Source organism: Mastigoproctus giganteus, chromosome 7 (genome assembly GCF_048544385.1).
Source record: "Mastigoproctus giganteus isolate SK-2022 chromosome 7, ASM4854438v1, whole genome shotgun sequence".
In the NCBI taxonomy this organism is placed as follows: Eukaryota; Metazoa; Arthropoda; class Arachnida; order Uropygi; family Thelyphonidae; genus Mastigoproctus; species Mastigoproctus giganteus.
In genome coordinates, this window is record NC_143581.1 from 56,900,523 (window position 1) to 56,921,517 (window position 20,995).

At 37.7% G+C, this 20,995-nt stretch overlaps 1 protein-coding gene across 1 annotated transcript in view; it reads left to right on the plus strand.

Moving 5' to 3' along the window:
• Positions 1-20,995, plus strand: part of LOC150082918 (uncharacterized) — a 186,485-nt gene that overhangs the window by 65,094 nt on the left and 100,396 nt on the right. The window contains exon 5 of the mRNA XM_090378320.1: positions 6,856-6,938. Coding sequence (XP_090234446.1) covers positions 6,856-6,938 — 83 coding nt within the window. The remainder of the gene's footprint in view (positions 1-6,855; positions 6,939-20,995) is intronic.

Sequence of the window (20,995 nt, forward strand, 5' to 3'; positions counted from 1 at the left end):
ATCTTTTTTAAAGGTGTGTCCTCAATATCTAAATACAACCTTCCTGGCCACCTTTCTACATATTACATTACTGAATTTCATACCTGATTGTATAACCCTAAGTGTTTTTCTTCCTGAACTACTTTACTTCCTCCAGTGTAATGCTTAGATTTCCTTTCCATCATATAAAGTGGAAAGCCTTATATTTAGAACCATTAAACTTCAGTTGCTGTATTTCATACCATATCTGTAATTGATTCATGTCATTTTGAAGATAGGAAGGGTGAGGTTTTCAAATTCAACCTTCCTATCCTCAAGTCATCAGCGTCATTAAAGAAGATTAAAAACAGGAAGGATTCCATTGCTACAATGGCCCACTCTGAAGAATGTCAATTTATGATTATCCACTGTGCCCTGTCTTTTCGCCAATCTGTTATTCAACAAAGGATCTTACAATAATCCCAATTTTCTCCAATTTATATAATAGCCTTTTGTGTGGAAGTGTATCGAAAGTTTTACTGAAGTCAAGATAATAAATAATTTCATCATCAAAATAACCAAACAGATAGGTCAGACAAGCCTTCCTCTTCACAAACCCATGCTGTAAACCATTAAGTATATAATTCCTATCAAGAGAATCCTGTATCATATTTATAACCATAGGCTGCGCGATCTTACCCATTACTAAAGTCAAACTCTCAATCATCTATAGCTGGGAAAACATTAGCACTTCTCCAGTCCAAGGTTGTTCTGAAATCTAATGATGATGTTCTTAACGTTATTGATGGGCTTATACATCGTATGCAGCATTTTTTTAGTATAACATGATACAGATACTGCTGATCGGGCTAGCCGGGTGGATAAAGTACCTGCCTGGAAACCCAAAGGTCACAGGTTCGAATCCCGCCTTAGGCTTGGATCAGAGTAGTGCAAAAACTTTGGCGGGTGCATTATGGCCACAGAAGCCGATGCGCCAACAACTAACAAAAAAAAAAAAAAGAAAGAAAAGAAAGATACATATACTGTCCACCTCTAGATCTTTACCTTTTGTCAGCTTTAGTAACTTATCTAATAGACTCTTCTCTGAGATTATATTATCATTTACAGTAGATCCTTGATTGTTCAGATTGGATGGGAAATAAATTTGCCCAGATAATTGAAACTTTGGATAATTTACAAAAGAAGAGAAAAACTTTTAAATGTTGACAGAAACAAAATGTTTACATAAATAGTTTATTTACTTTTTGTAAAAGTATACTACAGGGTGTAAATATTTGACCAAAATCTAATAGTTACATTGCAATAAACTCTTTAAAATCCTGTACCTTTTGGGATTGATAAGTGCCAGATTTAAAAATTTCCACATTTTAGAAAGGTATATGTAGTGGTTGAGAAGTTTTGGAGAAATACATTTCAGTGAACATTAAGCACTAACACCTGATCTTATTTACCTTTTGTAAACATTGATAATGAATAAATGGCAATTAACATAGTCTCAGCAAATATTGTCATAAACTAATGTCAGGTTTAAATGCATACCTAGTACAGTATCAGTGAATATGAAAAAGTAAACGTGTTTCAGAGGAAAGAAGTATTTTCACATAGAAGAAAAATGTGAACTCTTCGTAAGCAATAATTATAATGATGTATGTGCAGTCATTATCAATTTAAATGATATTTTGATTCATTTTTGTACTGTGGAGAAATTTGATTGGTGTTTCTCACACCTAACAACAAAGATCAGTTAGTTCTGATTTTGTTGCCATTATAACTTTATATTATTGTTTATTATTATATGCTTATTATTATAATTTTTGATAAAAAAAAAAATCATAGGTGGTCATGGTCACTTGGTCTTTTCCTTAGCATTAAGGGGTGGGGAGCTAAGTGAGTGACCTTGAACTGCCTGTTTTGCATATCAGTAAGTTGCCTGTTTATGGAAGATATTAATCACAGATTTAATCAAGCAGACGTTTTCTCAGCTGTACCAATTTCTTAATGTTTCAAGCCAAATAGCTGTAATTTGTGAGAATAGTTCATTTTAAAGTTATGAAGTTCACTCAATAAGAGATACACTCAAAGAGAGAAATACAAAGTTATTAGCAGAAGCTATATAGCCTCAAGAATTATAAGAGCTTGTAGGACTGACTGTCTTGGCCCCCCCCCCCCATTTTTTTGTGGTCAGCAGGATTTAAACTGCATGGTTAATGCAATGGTCTTTTGTTTAAAAGATAATGCACTGCTGTGACAGCCTGCTTCCGGCATAAGTGAGCTCTCATCAGATGGTAAGTGTGGAGTCAATAAGTAATGCACAATTACTCACACATGTGTGCATAAAGAAGAAGGGTATCATTTTTCTCATGCTTTTAGATCTGAAGATATGGATGGACAAATTGATAGCCATTTCCGGAAAGGTATGTGTCTTGCTCAAATTGGGTGATCAGTCAGCCACGTCTATCCATCGAAGACTCCTGGCAGCCTATGGGAATCAGACAATTGATCGAAGTAATGTCCAGAGGTGGCTCCAACAATTTTGGGAAGGTCATTTTGAAATCAAATCCAAACCAAGAGTTTGGAGATCAACATTTATCACAAATAGTAAAAATGAAGAACACATTTATCAGCTCATTCAAAATGACAGTAGCATAACCATCAGAGAAGTGTGGATGCTGTAAAAATGTCAAAGGGAAGTGTTTTGACCATCATCAACAAACCTATAGTCTATTGGTACAGAACAATATGTTTTTATTGGGTGCCTAAGCTGTTCACATGAGAGATGATGGCTGCAAGGAAAGATCATTGAAGATCTAGAGAGGTTTGGTGCTGGCAGCTTTGTGTGCTTTAAAGAGGTTGTCACATGTGTTGAAACATGGCTCTTCCATTATGACCCACAGATGAAATGGCAATCTATGAAATGGGCACACACTGAACATAACCTATAAACAAAAAGCCAAAACTTTTCAAATCATTGACAAAACTTATGGCCACCTTCTTTCTTCTGGTATCAAAATGGTATAATTTTTATTGATTTCTTGGAAAGTGGAACAACCATCAACAGTGAAAGAGATTGTTACTGGAAAAGCTTAATTGAGCTCTGAAAATCAAAAGAATTGAACTGACTTGGCAGGACATCAAGTTTAATTAGATAACACAAGGCCACACACACAGCACAGATGACACTGTCAAAGATTGTCCTGATGGGGTGAAGCATAATGCCTCATCCACCCTGTACTCCAGTGTTGTTCCATCTTTTTTTTTTTTTTTTAAGTATGGTAGACTGAAGGCATACTTGTATGGCAAGGTGTTTGAGAGTGATATGGAACTCATTTCTGACATTAGACATTGGTGCAAATGTCTACCTCCTGATTTTTACCTACCACTCTATATACCTTTCTAAAATGTGTAAATTTTTAAATTTGGCAACTATTAATCCCAAAAGGTACAGGATTTTTTTAAAGAGTTTATTGCAATGTATCTATTAAATTTTGGTCAAACATTCACACCCTGTAGTATACTTTTACAAAAAGTAAATAGACTATTTTTGTAAATTATCCAGAGTTTCAATTATCTGGGCAAATTTATTTCCCACCCAGTCTGAATAATCAAGGGTCTACTGTAAATGATAATATGATCTCAGAGAAGAGTCTATTAGATAAGTTACTAAAGCTGACAAAAGGTAAGGATCTAGAGGTGGACAGTATATATATATCCTGTTGTACTAAAAAATGCTGCATATGATGCATAAGCCCATCAAGAATGTTAACGACATCATCATTAGATTCCAGAACAACCTTGGACTGGAGAAGTGCTTGTGTTTTCCCAGCTATAAATGAGTGAGAGTTTGGCTTCAGTAGTGGGTAAGATCACGCAGCCTGTGGTTACGAATATGATACAGGACTCTTGATGGGAATGATATACTTAATGGTTCACGGCATGGATTTGTGAAGAGGATGGGTTGTCTGACCAATCTGTTTGGTTATTTTGATGATGAGATTATTATCTTGACTTCAGTAAAGCTTTTGATACACTTCCACACAAAAGGCTATTATATAAATTGGAGAAAACTGGGTTTATTGTAAGATCCTTTGTTGAATAACAGATTGCGAAAAGATAGGGCATAGTGGATAATCATAAATTGACATTCTTCAGGGTGGGCCATTTTAGCAATGGAATCCTTCCTGTTTTTAATCTTCTTTAATGACACTGATGATGTGAAGACAGGAAGGTTGAATTTGAAAACCTCACCCTTCCTATCTTCAAAATGACATGAATCAGTTACAGATATGGATGTAAGGTAATATCTAAAAGCATACTGTGCCAATAAACAATCCTATGGCCGTACAGAATGTGTGTATTTTGCTAGTGAAATTTAATTTATGGATCAGTGTGGACTTTAAAGAGGTACTACTACTTTTTTGCAAAAGACCAAGTTTTAGTGGATCAATACTTCTTGCATCTGACACACACATGAGACATTCGTCGGTTGAACTAGAAGTTTCCTCGATTGATGTTTGAATGCTACAAGCTATACAAGTGATAAAACTTGACTTATCATCCGTGGCTGTTCACATCTGAGTCATGATATCCTGCAGTGAATCATTCAAAGTGGGCCTTGAACTGTTAACCATTATTAAAGTAAGAATTAAACTTACGGGACGTTTCAAAAATAAGTTGACAATGTATTGCAGGAATTAAGAGAAAAAAAAAACTATCTACAGTATACAGAAATTAAGCAGATTAAACTTAATCTGCTACTAAAATTTAAGAAATTAAACTTTCAAAATACAAAAAAGAAAATATCTTACAAGAACTAATGCAATTAAGGGCTTATGCCTCAAGCTGCGAAAGAGTTAGACTATGTATATCTTAGTGTACTTGCATCATTTATACACAGCCAATTATAGATTAGCAAATTTGCAATAGCGGCATTGTTTAAGTTACATCTCATATTGTGAATACCTTCACAATGAGTTGCCATGACATTGCACTACTTTGAATAAGTAACGCTTCACTCGAAGGAGAAGACTGTTGTTACTTATTCTCAGTGGATACCACCACCCAGACGGCACCGTTTTAGGGCTATTTGGCCCTTCTTTGGTGAGTGGGTAGGTAGGTACCTAAGTGATGTAATGATGACAAAACAGTTGTGAAGTATATCTCCACAATATGAGAGATACCTGATGGTGTATGATATAAGTTAGGACTCTAATGCATTAAGGGCTTATGCCTCAAGCTGCAAAAGAGTTAGACTATGCATATCTTAGTGCACTTGCATCATTTATACTCAGCACAGCCAATTATAGATTAGCAAATTTGCAAAGCGGAATAAGTTACATCTCATATTGTGAATACCTTCGCGACGAGTTGCCATGACATTGCACTACTTCGAATAAGTAACACTTCACCCGAAGGGGAAGACCGTTGTTACTTATTCTCAGTGGATACCACCACCCAGACGGCACCATTTCAGGGCTATTTGGCCCTTCTTCGGTGGGTGGGTGGGTAGGTAGGTAGGTACCCAAGTGATGTAATGATGACAAAACAGTTGAGTAGTATATCTCCACAATATGAGAGATGCCTGATGGTGTATCATATAGGTATTTGAAGAAGGGCCAAATAGCCCTGAAAGGGTGCCGTCTGGGTGGTGGTGATATCCACTGAGAATAAGTAACAACAGTCTTCTTCTTCGAGTGAAGCGTTACTTATTCGAAGTAGTGCAATGTCATGGCAACTCGTCGTGAAGGTATTCACAATATGAGATGTAACTTAAACGATGCCGCTATTGCAAATTTGCTAATCTATAATTGGCTGTGTATAAGTGATGCAAGTGCACTTAGATATACATAGTCTAACTCTTTCGCAGCTTGAGGCATAAGCCCTTAATGCATTAGAGTCCTAACTTATATCATACACCATCAGGCATCTCTCATATTGTGGAGATATACTTCACAACTGTTTTGTCATCATTACATCACTTGGGTACCTACCTACCCACTCACCAAAGAAGGGCCAAATAGCCCTGAAACGGCACCAGGGGGAGCCTGATGATGTCCGGAGTTTCCAAGAATAGGTAACAACAGCCCTCTTCACTGGGGAAGCATTGCCTTTCGAGGAGTTTTTGAGTGGTGTGAGTTGAAGGAGTTACTGTCCCTTTCATTCTTCTACACCGTTTCTTTTTCCTCTTCCACTCCTACTATTACTTTCCCTCTACCTTTTTGCTTTTCTAAGTCTAATAGGGACACTGGATAGTCGAGTTATTATCCCACACAAATACAAAATAGCCCTAAAATGGTGCTGTCTGGGTGGTGGTATCCACTGAGAATAAGTAACAACAGTCTTCTCCTTCGGGTGAAGCGTTACTTATTTGAAGTAGTGCAATGTCATGGCAACTCGTCGTGAAGGTATTCACAATATGAGATGTAGCTTAAACGATGCCGCTATTGCAAATTTGCTAATCTATAATTGGCTGTGTATAAATGATGCAAGTTCACTAAGATATACATAGTCTTACAAGAACTAATGTTATAAAAGGTAAGAATTAAGTTTACAGAATATTACAGAAAATAATTTAACAGAATTACAGAAAGTAATCCATAAGAACAACAGTTTGCACAAATGTCTGCTCAGTGTAAATGCCAACTTAAGAGAATTCCATCAACTGTGAATTTTTCATATTTTCATGACATATATTTTCTGGCTAGTGTTTAACTTTTGGACACCAGAGTGTGTGTGCACACACACACACATAGATATTAGTTTGTTTACTTTAGTCTCCTATTCTCACATTCAGAGTTAATTGTAAATAATGAAATATAAGAAATCTTGATTAATATTTTTTTCCTTTCCCCTCCATCTCCCAAATATTTTCTCCATCAGATGATAAATTGCAACAGATAGTGCCAGATACATTAATCACCATTCAACCTTCTGAATTTGTTCTTCTAGATAATGAAAGCCGAGTAAGTTACTTTTTACTGTTGCACTATTATTCTTTGTTAATAATTGTAAAATGGACAAATGTATAATTTATAGAAAATAACTAATGGCTTTTAATTATTTGCATGCAGACTTGTATGAGGTACAAATCAGCATGCAATGTTTATTTGGTTTAGCTGTTTTTACGAGCTTGGAGCAGTTTACATTAGAAACTTAGATTAGTTTACATCATTTTTCCTAAAAATGTAAGGGCTCCTGACTGTTTCTGATGTAAACTGACATTTGTCTTCTTCACATAGTGCAGCCATAATTTGGCATATGCAAACATAGAAGATTTTGAAAAGATGTCTGCTATAATAATCTCAATTTCAGTAGCCATCATGTGTCAAATGTTTTAATTAATAAAAACCAGAGTAATATATAAATTGAACCTGAGATAAATGTCTCCATTATGCACGTTCAGTATATGATATGCATATTCAATATATATACAGTGGTGAGCCACATAAAATGCATCACCCTCTTAAAGTTCATTTGTCTTGTTCATTTAACACAGTTGATGAGAATTGGAATATCATTGGTTTGGCTGAAACAAGAAGAAATGAATCACTTATAAGCTTATCAAGTGGAAATCTGCTGTACACCAATGGAAACAGTGAAAGGAGTGAAGGTGGAGTTGGCTTTCTGGTCAATAAAGATATAAAAAAACATTTTGGATTTCAGAAGTACATCACCAAGGGTGTCAAGACTACTACTCAGGATTTCTAAGAGGTACAAGCTAAAGGTTATAATCATTTGTGCACCAACATCGAGCCATGATGATGATGAAGAGGTTGAAGAAATGTACACTGAAATTGAGTCTTCTAGATGAGCAAAAAACCCACTACACTATCATTATGGGGAACTTCAATGCTAAGGTTGGAAAGAGACAAAACAGCACAGAAAGGGGAACTACAGGAAATTTTGGAATTGGTGAAAGAAATGAAAGAGGTGAAAGACTTGTGGAATTTGTAGAATCTCGAGGATTGTCAGTAATGAACACTTTTTTCAAGAAAAGGGCGAACAGAAAGTGGACATGGAAGAGCCCAAATGGATTAACAACTAATGAAATCAACTTCATCCTCACTAACAGAAGATATATCATGAATGATGTTAACGTCCTGAACAAGGTAAATGTTGGAAGCGATCCCAGAATGGTAAGATGCACACTTAATATACAGGGTGTCTCAAAAATATTGGTACAAACGTTTAGGAGAGGTAGGTAACATCTAAAGGAATGTGAATCGCATAGGAACCCACAACCGGAAACGTCGCCGTAAGTCAGTAGATGGCGCTGTTTGCTCATTCAAGCAGTAGTCGCCGCACGAAGAGCATGCATCGATATATGAACTGTGAGCTGGCAGACATGCACCTAGTGTATGGATTAGCAGAGGGCAATGACGAGCCGCTCAATGAATTTATGGAGAACGCTTCCTAGACAGACATGTACCGGACCACTGTTTGTTTGCGCATGTGCGTCAAAATTTGTGCGATTATGGGTCCTTTAGTGGTAACAGGAGTAGTGCAGGCAGACCACATTCAACGCGAACTCCCTCCATGGAAGAAAGTGTGTTGAATGCTGTCCAGAATAATCCTACTACCAGCACACGTTGCCTCTGCCTTAGGATTGTCTCGTTGCAGTGTACTGCGCTGCGGTCGCGGATGTGTACAGAAGCATCTGCACGAAACTCCACTTGATGTAAACGGCAGGCGACGATATTGCGTGATCTTCGATTTAGGCAAGTATTACGACATGGATTTTTCAGGTTTGAAGAGTATCACAGATGAAGGTAAGTAAATTAAGTCAGGCAAGAATAGTTTTTGTGATTGTATTTGCCTATTTTTGCTCTTTTGAGAGTGTTTTTGCTCAGCGCGATCGCTACAGCTTCAGCGGTAGCGAGCCCACTAGCATAGCCACTGATTTGAGTACATCTTAAAAGTCCAAAAATTTTTGAATATATTATACTTTAAACTGCTTGTGATAAGGTTATTTTGTATGAAAAAATAAAATACTACTGACAGAATTAACTTATACTTAGTTTATAAGATAGTTTTCTTTGTCTACAGGCATTTCTTTCCAAAACTGGAAAATCACTATTTCTGATTTCTAGTGGGCCTACATCGGAAATAAGTACCTCAAACCACTACTTAAAATGTCAGAAATTGACTTATTGCTAAGAAAGTGAATTTAATGCAGAAATTATGGCTGAAAAATCAAATAATGACAAAATTCTGGACAATGACTTAAAAGACTCCTCTGAAAATGAAGCTAGAGTGCTCAGGGAGAAAGCCCCTGTTAATGAGGAAAATGGTAATGAACTGGATACCTGGCCTCCTCAGTATTAAGAAGGGCAGGAAAGGAAAAAATCAAGAAACTTTAGAAATTCCAGAGATGCAACAAAAGATGAAAGAAGAACTAAAACTAGACTACCTAACAAATTTGACTGACCCTATCAAACAGGCAAAGGAAACCAGAGTGTATCTAGAAGAATATATGCACAAGCAAACCAACTGGATTACTTCTGCAATTAGGCTGCATATAGTGATCTGTTGGTCACTGCTTGAGCAGCACCTGATTGAATTAAACACAGAGAACCAACTGTTAAAATCAAAATTAGAGGTTACAACTGAGGAGAACAACAACTATAAAACAATGAACACATTAACCTATGCCCAATGTGCAAAGGTTAATGGCAAACTGGACATAACTAAAGCAAAACAAATAGCTACTAAGCAACCTAATATAAACAAGGAAAGCAACATTATTATTCTGAAAGCAAAAAGTGACTCTACCCATAAAACCAGTGAGGCAGTTAAGGACACAGTAGTAACAAAGTTGAGGCCTCATCTGAGAGAAATAAAGATAAACAACATGCGGAAAATCAGGAATAATGGAGTCCTGATCGAGGTAGCAAGCAAAGAAAATCTAAGAAAAATAGAAAACCATCCTGAGATGGAAAAACTGGGCTTGCTCTGAAAAACCAAAAAGGAAAAACCCGAATATTATAATCTTTGATGTACCTATGTTAGTAATAGAAAAAGAATTCATAATGGATATTTACTTCAAAAACTTTAACAATGAAATGACAATAGATGAATTTTCTGCTGAATTCCTGCTGAAAAGATTAACAAAAAAAAAGGAATGGACAACTCAACATAATTGCAAAAATTACACCAAATATTTGGAAGGTATTGCAGAGAATCTATGCTGGTTGGACCAGTCATAGATTTAGGGAACACTTCCCTATCCAAAGTTGCTTTAACTGCCATAAATATGGTCACATTGCCAGAGACTGCAGTCAGAAAGAACCTGTTTGTGGTCACTGCAGTAACTGGCCATGATTACAAAAATTGCAAAAATAAGTCTCAACAGCCAAAATGTGCTACCTGCAAGGCAGCACGGCTGACTGACTTATACACATAGTATCAGGGATGATAAATACCCCAGTTATAAAAAAAATGGCAAAACTTATTCAATCTAGGACCAACTATGGGCCAGATTGAAAACATAAATGTGACTAGGGCTCTAAATCTCATCCAGTTGAATGCTCAAAGAGCAAGGGCCATTTGTAGATCAGATCAAACTCAAATTGGAAAAAAATAATATAGATATCTTTGTACTCCAGGAACCCTTCACACATATGGGTAGAGTTCAGGGATACCCAAGAGGCTATAAAATAATAGAATACACCTCAAGTGTCCCTTCTACAGCAATAATAGTTAAAAATACTGACCTTACAGTCACAAAGGTGTGTCACCTCTGCTCCCCAGTGGGAGTGTGTGCCCATATCACCAGTACTGTAGGACAGTTTTACATTATTTCACTATATTCCAGACCAGGTGAAGATATGTCCAACTATTGAATACCTACAAGTAGTCACAAACTTGCTACCTACTGCAAATATCATAGTGTGTGCTGATATCAACTGCCAGTCAGACTTAATAAGACAGAATGGCACACACACAATGGTCAGATACTTTCAGACTATATAGCCACCTCACCATTTCAAGTGCTAAACCAACCAAATAACCTTCCAATGTTTAGCAGTACCATGTGGGAGAGTGACATTGATGTTACTGTTGCCACCAATTCAATAGCTTATAAAATCACAGACTGGTGTGTCCAGCCAGCCTGGACCACATCAGATCACAGAGCCATTTCCTTCAAACTAAACAGGCAGTTACAAACAACCCAACACTCCCTGTTGGATATCAAAAGGTATAACCTTAAAAAGGCACTGGCAGATTTTTGCAGAACATACAGCATCTGAGCTGCAAAAACAGGAAAATGAGTGGTCTAGATCAGTCAACTGTAGCCCGGACGAGCAAACACTGACTATGACAAACATTTTAACAAAAACAGCAACCCTGTCTATCCCACGGAAAAAACCGATGAAGCAGACAGTTCCCTGGGTGCCCCAAACTGACTATACTCAGAAGTAGGGTACACCAGGCGAGGAGACATTTTCAAAGAGCCAGAACATCTTGGCCACAAAATGAGGTGGATGCACTGACAGATTCTTATAGAACTCTCAGGAATCAGTATACAGCCCTCATAAGAGACAAGAAAAAGGAATGCTGGAGGCACTTGTTGGGAACTACTGGAAATGATAACCCTTGGGAAGTTGTCTACAGAATAGTGACCAAAAAGCTGCCAAGAGGGAGATGTCTTAGAAACTACTGTCAAACCAGATGGAACCCCAACCCTCTGTTGGGTGGATTCTGTAAATAACATCCTAGACAGTATCATTCAGACTGAAACTGTGAATCATTCCCCCACCCAGCTATACATTATAAAAGAAAACACTGAATATGACAATGCCAATATTGAACTTCTTCACTATACAAGACTTAGAAATAGCACTATCTAAAACCAAAAACAATAAATGCCCGGGTTTTGACCTCTTAGAGGTTGAGATTATCAAAAAATTAGCGAAAATATCACCAGATAAATTAATAGCACTATATAATAACTGTATGACAGAAGGTATATTCCCAAAAATATGGAAACAAGCTGTGTTAAGATTAATTCTCAAAAACCCTGAAAAGCTCCCTACTGATCCCAAATCAGATAGACCAATAGCCCTACTCCCTGTACTAGGGAAAATATATGAAAGACTAATATATAGTAGATTAGCTCAATATTACACAGAAGCAGGTCTGCATTCCAACAATCAGTACGGTTTTAAGCAGGGTAATTCTACAGAGGATGCCATGCACCACCTACTGACAACAGTTAAAAACACAGAGGAGAAATATATGCTGGCAATCTCCATTGACTTTGCTGGGGCATTTGACTCACTTTGGTGGCCTAGTGTCCTTAGGAGACTTTGCCAGGCAAATGCCCCGCAAAACCCCTATAAGATAATAAACAGCTACCTTACAGACAGAAATGTCTCAGTACGCCTTTATTCATGCCCTGTGAATAAAGACTGCCCGCAGGGTTCAATCCTTGGTCCTTTCTTTTGGAACATTGTTCTGGACAAATTTCTGGCCTTGGATCTGGGCCCCGTGGAAAGCCTGGCCTTTGCAGATGACATGATTTTCCTTGTAAAAGGTAACTCACGAGTGGTTGTAGAGCAAAGATCATATGTCACCCTTTTGCAGCTGTAGGAATGGACACAAATGCACATCAAAATTAACACAACCACTATAAAAATAGTAACAGAACTAAAATATCTTGAAGTGGTCTTTGATTCAAAATTAACTTTTTACCCCAATTTGATCAACTTGGCGAAGAAAGTGAGAAATTATGCAGGTATGATTGCCAGGATCAGTGGAGCAGACTGGGGACTCAAAAGAAAGACCCTGGCAATCATATATTATGCAATGTTCCTACCTGTTATCACCTATGGAGCCGGTGCGTAGTTCATCCGCTCGGCCATAGTAAGAAATAGGAATAAATTGGGAATAAACTACTTTTTCTCCTCTTCTGTTATCTCGAAGACCTTTGTATTATTTACTCTAGTCAGTTTTTTTACTTTCCTACATCTATATCAAGTGTACATCTTACCATTCTATGATCACTTCCAACATTTACCTTATTCAGGACGGTAACATCATTCACAATATATCTTCTGTTAGTGAGGATAAGTCGATTTCATTAGTTGTTAATCCATTTGGGCTCTTCCATGTCCACTTTCTGTTCGCCCTTTTCTTGAAAAAAAGTGTTCATTACTGACAATCCTCGAGATTCTACAAATTCCACAAGTCTTTCACCTCTTTCATTTCTTTCACCAATTCCAAAATTTCCTGTAGTTCCCCTTTCTGTGCTGTTTTGTCTCTTTCCAATCTTAGCATTGAAGTTCCCCATGATAGTGTAGTGGGTTTTTTGCTCATCTTGAAGACTCAATTTCGGTGTACATTTCTTCAACCTCTTCATCATCATCATGGCTCGATGTTGGTGCACAAATGATTATAACCTTTAGCTTGTACCTCTTAGAAATCCTGAGTAGTAGTCTTGACACCCTTGGTGATGTACTTTTGAATTCCAAAATGATGTTTTTTAAATCTTTATGGACCAGAAACCCAACTCCACCTTCACTCCTTTCACTGTTTCCATTGGTGTACAGCAGATTTCCACTTGATAAACTTATAAGTGATTCATTTCTTCTTCTTCTTGTTTCAGCCAAACCGATGATATTCCAATTCACATTTTCTAATTCCTTTTCCAGCTCTAATATCCTGTCTTCACCAATGAGTGATCTTACATTATAACAGGCCAAGTTCAGCTTCCGTGCATGGCAGCCTGGTCATACCTAGAGATTCTTAGCACTCTCTGCTTCCACTCTGATCCTCTTGCTGCCATAAGAGGGGGAGTGAAAGCTGCTGGGGACTGAGTGCCATTTGTTTTGTTGTGCTGTCATATGCTGGAGTGTTTGGTCTTTTCCTCTGCATGCTGACCAGGCGTCTTGAAGAGAACCACTCTACACGTTCGTTGCCACCTAAGTGATGTAACAGGGCTTACCATTGGGAAGGTGTGCATGAGTGGATTTTACTGAGGCAGGCCAACCAGACTTCTCCTAAATCTTCTGTAATATAGAGATATTGGATCCATCAGTGTTTTAGGCTGAGTGTCTGATAACACACAGGATACCTGTTCCCCTCTAAGCCCCAGACTAGACAAAGACATTAGTAAATTTAAAATTGAGAAAGGAGTTCGACAAGGAAACACAATATCTCCGAAACTGTTTACTGCTGCCCTTGAGGAAGCTTTGAGAAGATTAGACTGGTCGCAGAAAGGAGTCAGTGTGAATGGAGAGCACCTGAACCATTTACATTTTGCAGATGACATTGTGGTCATAAACCATGATCCCAAAGAATTAAAGGAAAATCTTAATCAGTTATGCAGAGTTGGTAAAGATTTTGGACCAAAGATGAAATATGGGTAAAACAAAAGTAATGATGAACAAGTATGGCACAGAAAGGGATATAATGATTGAAGGAGCAGTAATTGAAAAGGTGGAGTCATATACTTATCTGGCACAAGTCATCAGCTGTAATAATGATAAATGGCTGGAAGTCAAGAGAAGAATAAATTTTGGATGGATAGCATTCAGGAAATATAGTCACATACTGAGGAGCAATATCCCAATTTGTGTGAAACATAAAATAATGAACCAATGTAAATTACCCACCATGACTTATGGAAGTGAAACTAGGACCCTCACCAAAAGAATGGAAGAGAAGCTGAGAACTACACAGCGAAGAATGGAACGAATTATATTGGGGATAAGACTGTTAACTAAGAGAAACACATTGATTAGACAGCAAACTTGAGTAAAGGACATTCTTATCAAAACAAAAGAACTAAAATGGTCTTGGGCAGGACACATAGCTCAAAAACACGATGACAGATGGACTAAGAAAATAACAGAATGGTACCCGAGAGGAGCTAGAAGAAAACCTGGAAGACAATGACGGAGATGGACAGATGAAATTCATATATAGAATTATACAAGGAGCGAGGGAATGATACCAGCAGTGGGGAACATGGATTGCAAAGTAGCAACACATACGACATACCCGATATTCTTCCTGATGAGGTAGAAAATGCATTGAAGAAAATGAAGAATCGGAAAGCCCCGGGGGAAGATGAAGTTACTGTAGAGTTGTTAAAATTGGGAGGAAGAGACATAACACAAAAACTGGCATGGCTCTTCACAAAGTGCATTAGAAAAGGTGTGATGCCTAAGCAGTGGAATAATGCAATCATAGTTTTGCTGCATAAAAAGGAGATAAATCAGAAATTGGAAATTATAGACCAATTAGCTTGTTATCCCATATCTACAAGTTGTTCACAAGGGTCATTACTAACAGATTAGAAAGAATACTTGATGAGAATCAACCGAAAGAGCAAGCTGGCTTTAGGACAGGATTCTCAACTATGGATCACCTTCACGTAATATCACAGCTAATGGAGAAAGCAAATGAATATAAAACACCATTATGCCTGGCATTTGTGGATTATGAAAAGGCATTTGACTCCATACAGCATAAGGCAATGTTTCGGGCACTGGAAAGACAAGGCATAGATACTCCATATATTATGATTTTGAAGAAAATATATGAGAGTGCTACATCCTTTATTAGACTAGACAAAGACAGTAGCAAATTTAAAATCGAGAAAGGAGTTCGACAAGGAAACACAATATCTCCGAAGCTGTTTACTGCTGCCCTTGAGGAAGCTTTCAGAAGATTAGACTGGTCGCAGAAAGGAGTCAATGTGAACGGAGAGTACCTAAACCATTTACGATTTGCAGATGACATTGTGGTCATAAGCCACGATCCCCAAGAATTAGAGGAAAATCTTAATCAGTTATGCACAGTTAGTAAGGATTTTGGACTAAAGATGAATATGGCTAAAACAAAAGTAATGATGAACAAGTATGCCACGGAAAGGGAAATAATGATTGAAGGAGCAGTAATTGAAAAGGTGGGGTCATATACTTATCTGGGACAAGTTATTAGCTGTAATAATGATAAATGACTGGAAGTCAAGAGAAGAATAAATTTTGGATGGATAGCATTCAGGAAACATAGTCACATACTGAAGAGCAATATCCCAGTTTGTCTGAAACGTGAAATAATGAACCAATGTATACTCCCCATCATGACTTATGGAAGTGAAACTTGGGCACTCACCAAAAGAATGGAAGAGAAGCTAAGAACTACACAGCGAAGAATGGAACGAATTATATTGGGAATCAGACTGTTAGATAAGAAGAGAAACACATGGATTAGGCAGCGAACTCAAGTAAAGGACATTCTTATCAAAACTAAAGAACTAAAATGGTCTTGGGCAGGACACATAGCTCGAAGACATGATGACAGATGGACTAAGAAAATAACAGAATGGTACCCAAGAGGAGCTAGAAGAAAACCCGGAAGATAAAGGCGGAGATGGATAGATGAAATTCATGAGTTTTTGAGTAGTAAATGGATGGCCAGTGCTCAAAACAGAAGGAACTGGAAAGTTGCTGGAGAGGCCTTCATCCTGCAGTGGATTGAAAATGGCTGATGATGACACTTTGCATTACATGCAGCCAGAACAAAAACACAATAACTGCTGAACTACGATATTCTCTCAGAATTTAGAATATACCTCTTAACATATTACAATATATCTCTGATGTGAGAAAGGACTTCTCTCAAAAGGCCCAGATTGGTCTTCCATTAATATTGTGGAAAAAATGTGCATAAAAACTGGTAAAGCCACTAGATAATGCTACCTCCATGTCTCCCAACCATGGAGGTAGCACCATAAGTGGCACAGGATACCAAATGTTCCAATGGTACCTGTTTTACATCAAACCATGTTTTTGCAGCAGCAAAAATGGATGCTCCGGTACAGTCAGTTTCTATAAATTTTACAACCAACATCTCTTCTTGCAATTTATAATCATCATCAAAATAACGAATGTGTGCCATTAGAAGGACCTTATTGTCAGTAACTGCGGATTGATCAATCTGAATAGAAAATTTTCTCGTTTTCTTAATTTGTCAATTAGCTGCGCTTCACTGTTAACTAACATCTCACAAATTCATCTTCAAATTGAATCATTGCTCAATGGCAATTCTTATAAAATACTGGAAGGATTTTGATGCATCCCTGTTGAAATTAGTCTTTAATGCAGGTTGTATAACAGTCTCAGCAACTGTGTGAGCCCTACAAGTTTTGCAATAATTTCTGCAATTTTATAAGATGCAATCATTCCATCATTTTTTTGTGTGTTCTCCTTAAATAAGGAAGTAACAGTGTTATGTTGCTCAGAATTCTGTTTTAAATTTTTAGAATATTCGATATGTTTGCCAACTTTATCAAGATGTTTCTTTTTTAAGTGATCTAAAAGTCTTGATGGTTTCCTAACCTCATTTGACAAAGAACTATTACACATAAAACACTCAGACTGTCTTGAATTGAATGGGCTTTCAATAAAAGCACAAGCTAAATATTCATCCAGATACTGTTGACACTTTTTCTTTTCAGCACTTGACATGACTGATGGCAGATTGAATAACTACAAAGAATTAATTAATAAAATATAAACTTTTTATTTGGCCGACTGGGCTAGCCAGGTGGGATAAGTGCCTGCCTGGCAACCCAAAGGTTGCGGGTTCGAATCCCGCCTCGGGCTTGGATCAAAGTACTGCAGAAATCTTGGGAGGTGCACTATGGCCACAGAAGCCGATGCGCCAACTACCAAAAAAAAAAAAAATTATTTGACTCTCATAGCCCATGTCACTTACAAAAGCACTGTGGATCAATAATAGACTGAAACATTTCCTCATCCCATCCATGCCTCATATATTGACCAATGAAACAAAAGAATAAATAAATAAACCAAGCCGCCGCCAAGTTGCAGCTGTCGGAAAGGTGCAAACACCAAGGATTGCGGAGGCATTACCTCTGAAAGCACTTAGGAATTTAATGCCTATGAAAAGCAAAGATGGTCAATTTAAATCATGCCCACTTTTTCCTTTTATCAAAATTTCTCACTCATTCCTTATATAATATGCCTATATGTTAAAATCAGTTGTCTCAGAGGGAAAGAAAACCCAATGAGAGAAATTAAATATTCAGGAATAAGATGTCGTTGGGTAGGGTTGAACTTTGGAGGGCCACAAACCATTGTAATACCCATGCTTTTTTTTTTTTTTTGTCCCCCAAAAACCAATTTTCTCCCCCTTGGGGGCGATATCGCCCTGTTGAGGATCCCTGGTCTAGATATATGACCTGCCACAAATAATAGATGATTTCAAAAAATCAACATAAATATTTTTGCTGATGACATTAAAATATATACTACTTTAAGAAACAACATGGACTGCATTTTCTTGAATGAAGACTTACAGCATGGTTGCACAAAACTTGTGTGATGATTAATGACAAAATATTACCTAAGTTTTGCTGATATACACAACAAAAAATATATATATGTATTATTTTTCTTACACAATAAAAAAAAAATAAAAAGGGTTATACTTCTAAAAAAACTTGAATGTTCACTTCAAGGAAACAGCATATTTTGATTTACCATAACAAGTGTGATAAAAATGGCCTGTGAAAAAACTGGGATTCCTAAAAAGAATATCCAGAGTTCTTCACAACAGCAATATATATATATGTTAAACCTTATCTTGAATATACTTTCCCTGCCAGGGGCAAAGGTTGATGACGTTGTAGAGCGAATATCATCTTTTAAGGGCACAAAAGGTGATATAGTTGTACATGTTGGCACTAATAATATTAAGAGTAGGAGACCGGCAGAATTACTTAACAAGTACAGGTCACTGTTGAACAAAAGCCGAGAATTAGGGTTGAAGTTGAAAGTGTCTGCAATTCTGCCCAGACACGACAGGAGGGAGTATATGATGAGAGCCTTGTCGATCAATTCGGCCCTGGAAAGATTGTGCAAGGCTCAAGGGGTAGAATTTTTTTCAGCCTGGACTGTACTTTTTAACAGGAGAGATTGCTTCTACAGGGATGGGATACACTTAAATAGAAAGGGAGCAAGAATATTTGCTGATGCTATCGAGGCAGTGTTAGGTGGGTCGGAAAACTGCTAGCTTGGGGGGAGACAAAGACCAATAGATTGACAGTAGCCACTGGCAGAGGTGAAAGAGATTCTTGCACTGCTTCTATGAGAATGAGCAGAAGCCTGAAAAACAAGATGCATGGTATTTCAGAGACTGCTGGGAGCCATTGCGGTACAAGTAAACACATGGGTTGTGTTAGGGTAGCTAAGAATAGAAACAGGTGCAGGTATACTTGCGTGTACACCAATGCTAGGAGTTTAGTAAATAAATTTGATGAATTTGAGGTATTGCTCAAAACATCGAAGGCAGATATTGTTGGGATATCAGAGACATGGTGTCACACAGATATAAGGGATGCAGAACTGCAGTTTGGGGAGTACAACGTCTACAGAAAGGATAGACAGGATAGGAAGGGGGGGGGAGGGGTTATGCTATTAGTTAAGAAACACATAAAAACCAAGGAAGTGAAGCCAGTCGACATCGCTGGACAGTGCAGTGTTGAGTCAGTTTGGTGTGATATAAACATTGGGAGATCAAAATTGAGAGTAGGAGTGTGCTATAGGCCTAATGACTCTGATGAGTATAATAAGGAACTGTACAGGGAAATAGAGTGGGCCAGTATATCAGAGAGTCTTATAATGGGAGATTTTAATTTCCCAGATATTGACTGGAATTTGGGGGCTGGTTACTCACACACTAGCAGGGCTTTTGTGGATTTATTGGATGATTGTTTTCTACATCAGCATGTTCGGAGGGCAACTAGAGGGAGTAATACTCTTGATTTGATTATCAGCAGTGATTCTTCATGCATTAAGAATCTGCAGATAAATGAACCACTAGGTGGCAGTGATCACAGTGTGCTGAAGTGGGATTTACTCAAAGAGGTAACTACCATTAGGGGTAAAGGGAAGGGTTATTGCTTCCGTAAAGGCGACTACGATGGACTGAGACAGTATTTAAATTCTATACAGTGGGACCAACTGATGATGTTACCAACAGCAAATTCAAAATGGGAAGCATTCAAAGAACTCATCTTGGAAGCTACTAGGCTTTACATACCAACTAAGAAATATTGTTCAAGGTTTAGGCCAAAATGGATGTCAGATGAACTAATGAGGCATATGGCAGAGAAGAAAAATGCATGGGATACATACAAATTAACACATGACACAGAAGCCTATGATAGATACAAGTTGATATGCAACCAGGTTACAAAGGAGGTTAGGCAGGCGAAGGCAGATTACGAGAAATCCTTGGCAAGGGATGCAAAGAAAAACAGCAAAGAGTTCTTTACTTATGTAAACTCTAGAAGGAAGGGGATGAATCAGATTGGTCCACTTGATATTGATGGGTCAACTGTTGATGATCCTGCTCAGGTAGCTAACAAACTAAATGAATATTTTGCATCGACATTCACACATGAGGAGTTATTCAGCGAGGGGAATGCCAGAGGTGTATTCAACTCTAGCAATAAGCTACAGAATCTTGAAATAACTGGGAGTAAAGTGGAGGAGAAACTGTTGAAGATAAACACAAGAAAGGCACCCGGGGTGGATGGGATCTATCCAGTTATATTAAAGGAGGCAGCAAAGGAAGTAAGCAAACCCTTAGCCATAATTATGAGAGCTTCCTTGGACTCAGGGGAGGTACCCATAGACTGGAAATGTGCAAATGTGACCCCAATTCACAAAGGAGGATCAAAGGCTGACACAAGTAATTATAGACCTGTGAGCTTAACTTCTGTTCCAGGAAAATTAATGGAGGCACTGGTTAAAGAAGCACTGCAGGATCATTTAGACAAGACTTCAGTTATAGCTCAGACACAGCATGGTTTTGTTAAGGGGAAGTCTTGTCTGACCAACTTGATTGGATACTATGATGCAGTCACAAAAGAACTGGATGCAGGGAATAACTTTGATATTATATACTTGGATCTTAGAAAGGCTTTTGATACTGTTGCACATGGAAGACTGCTACACAAATTGGAGCAGTGTGACATTGG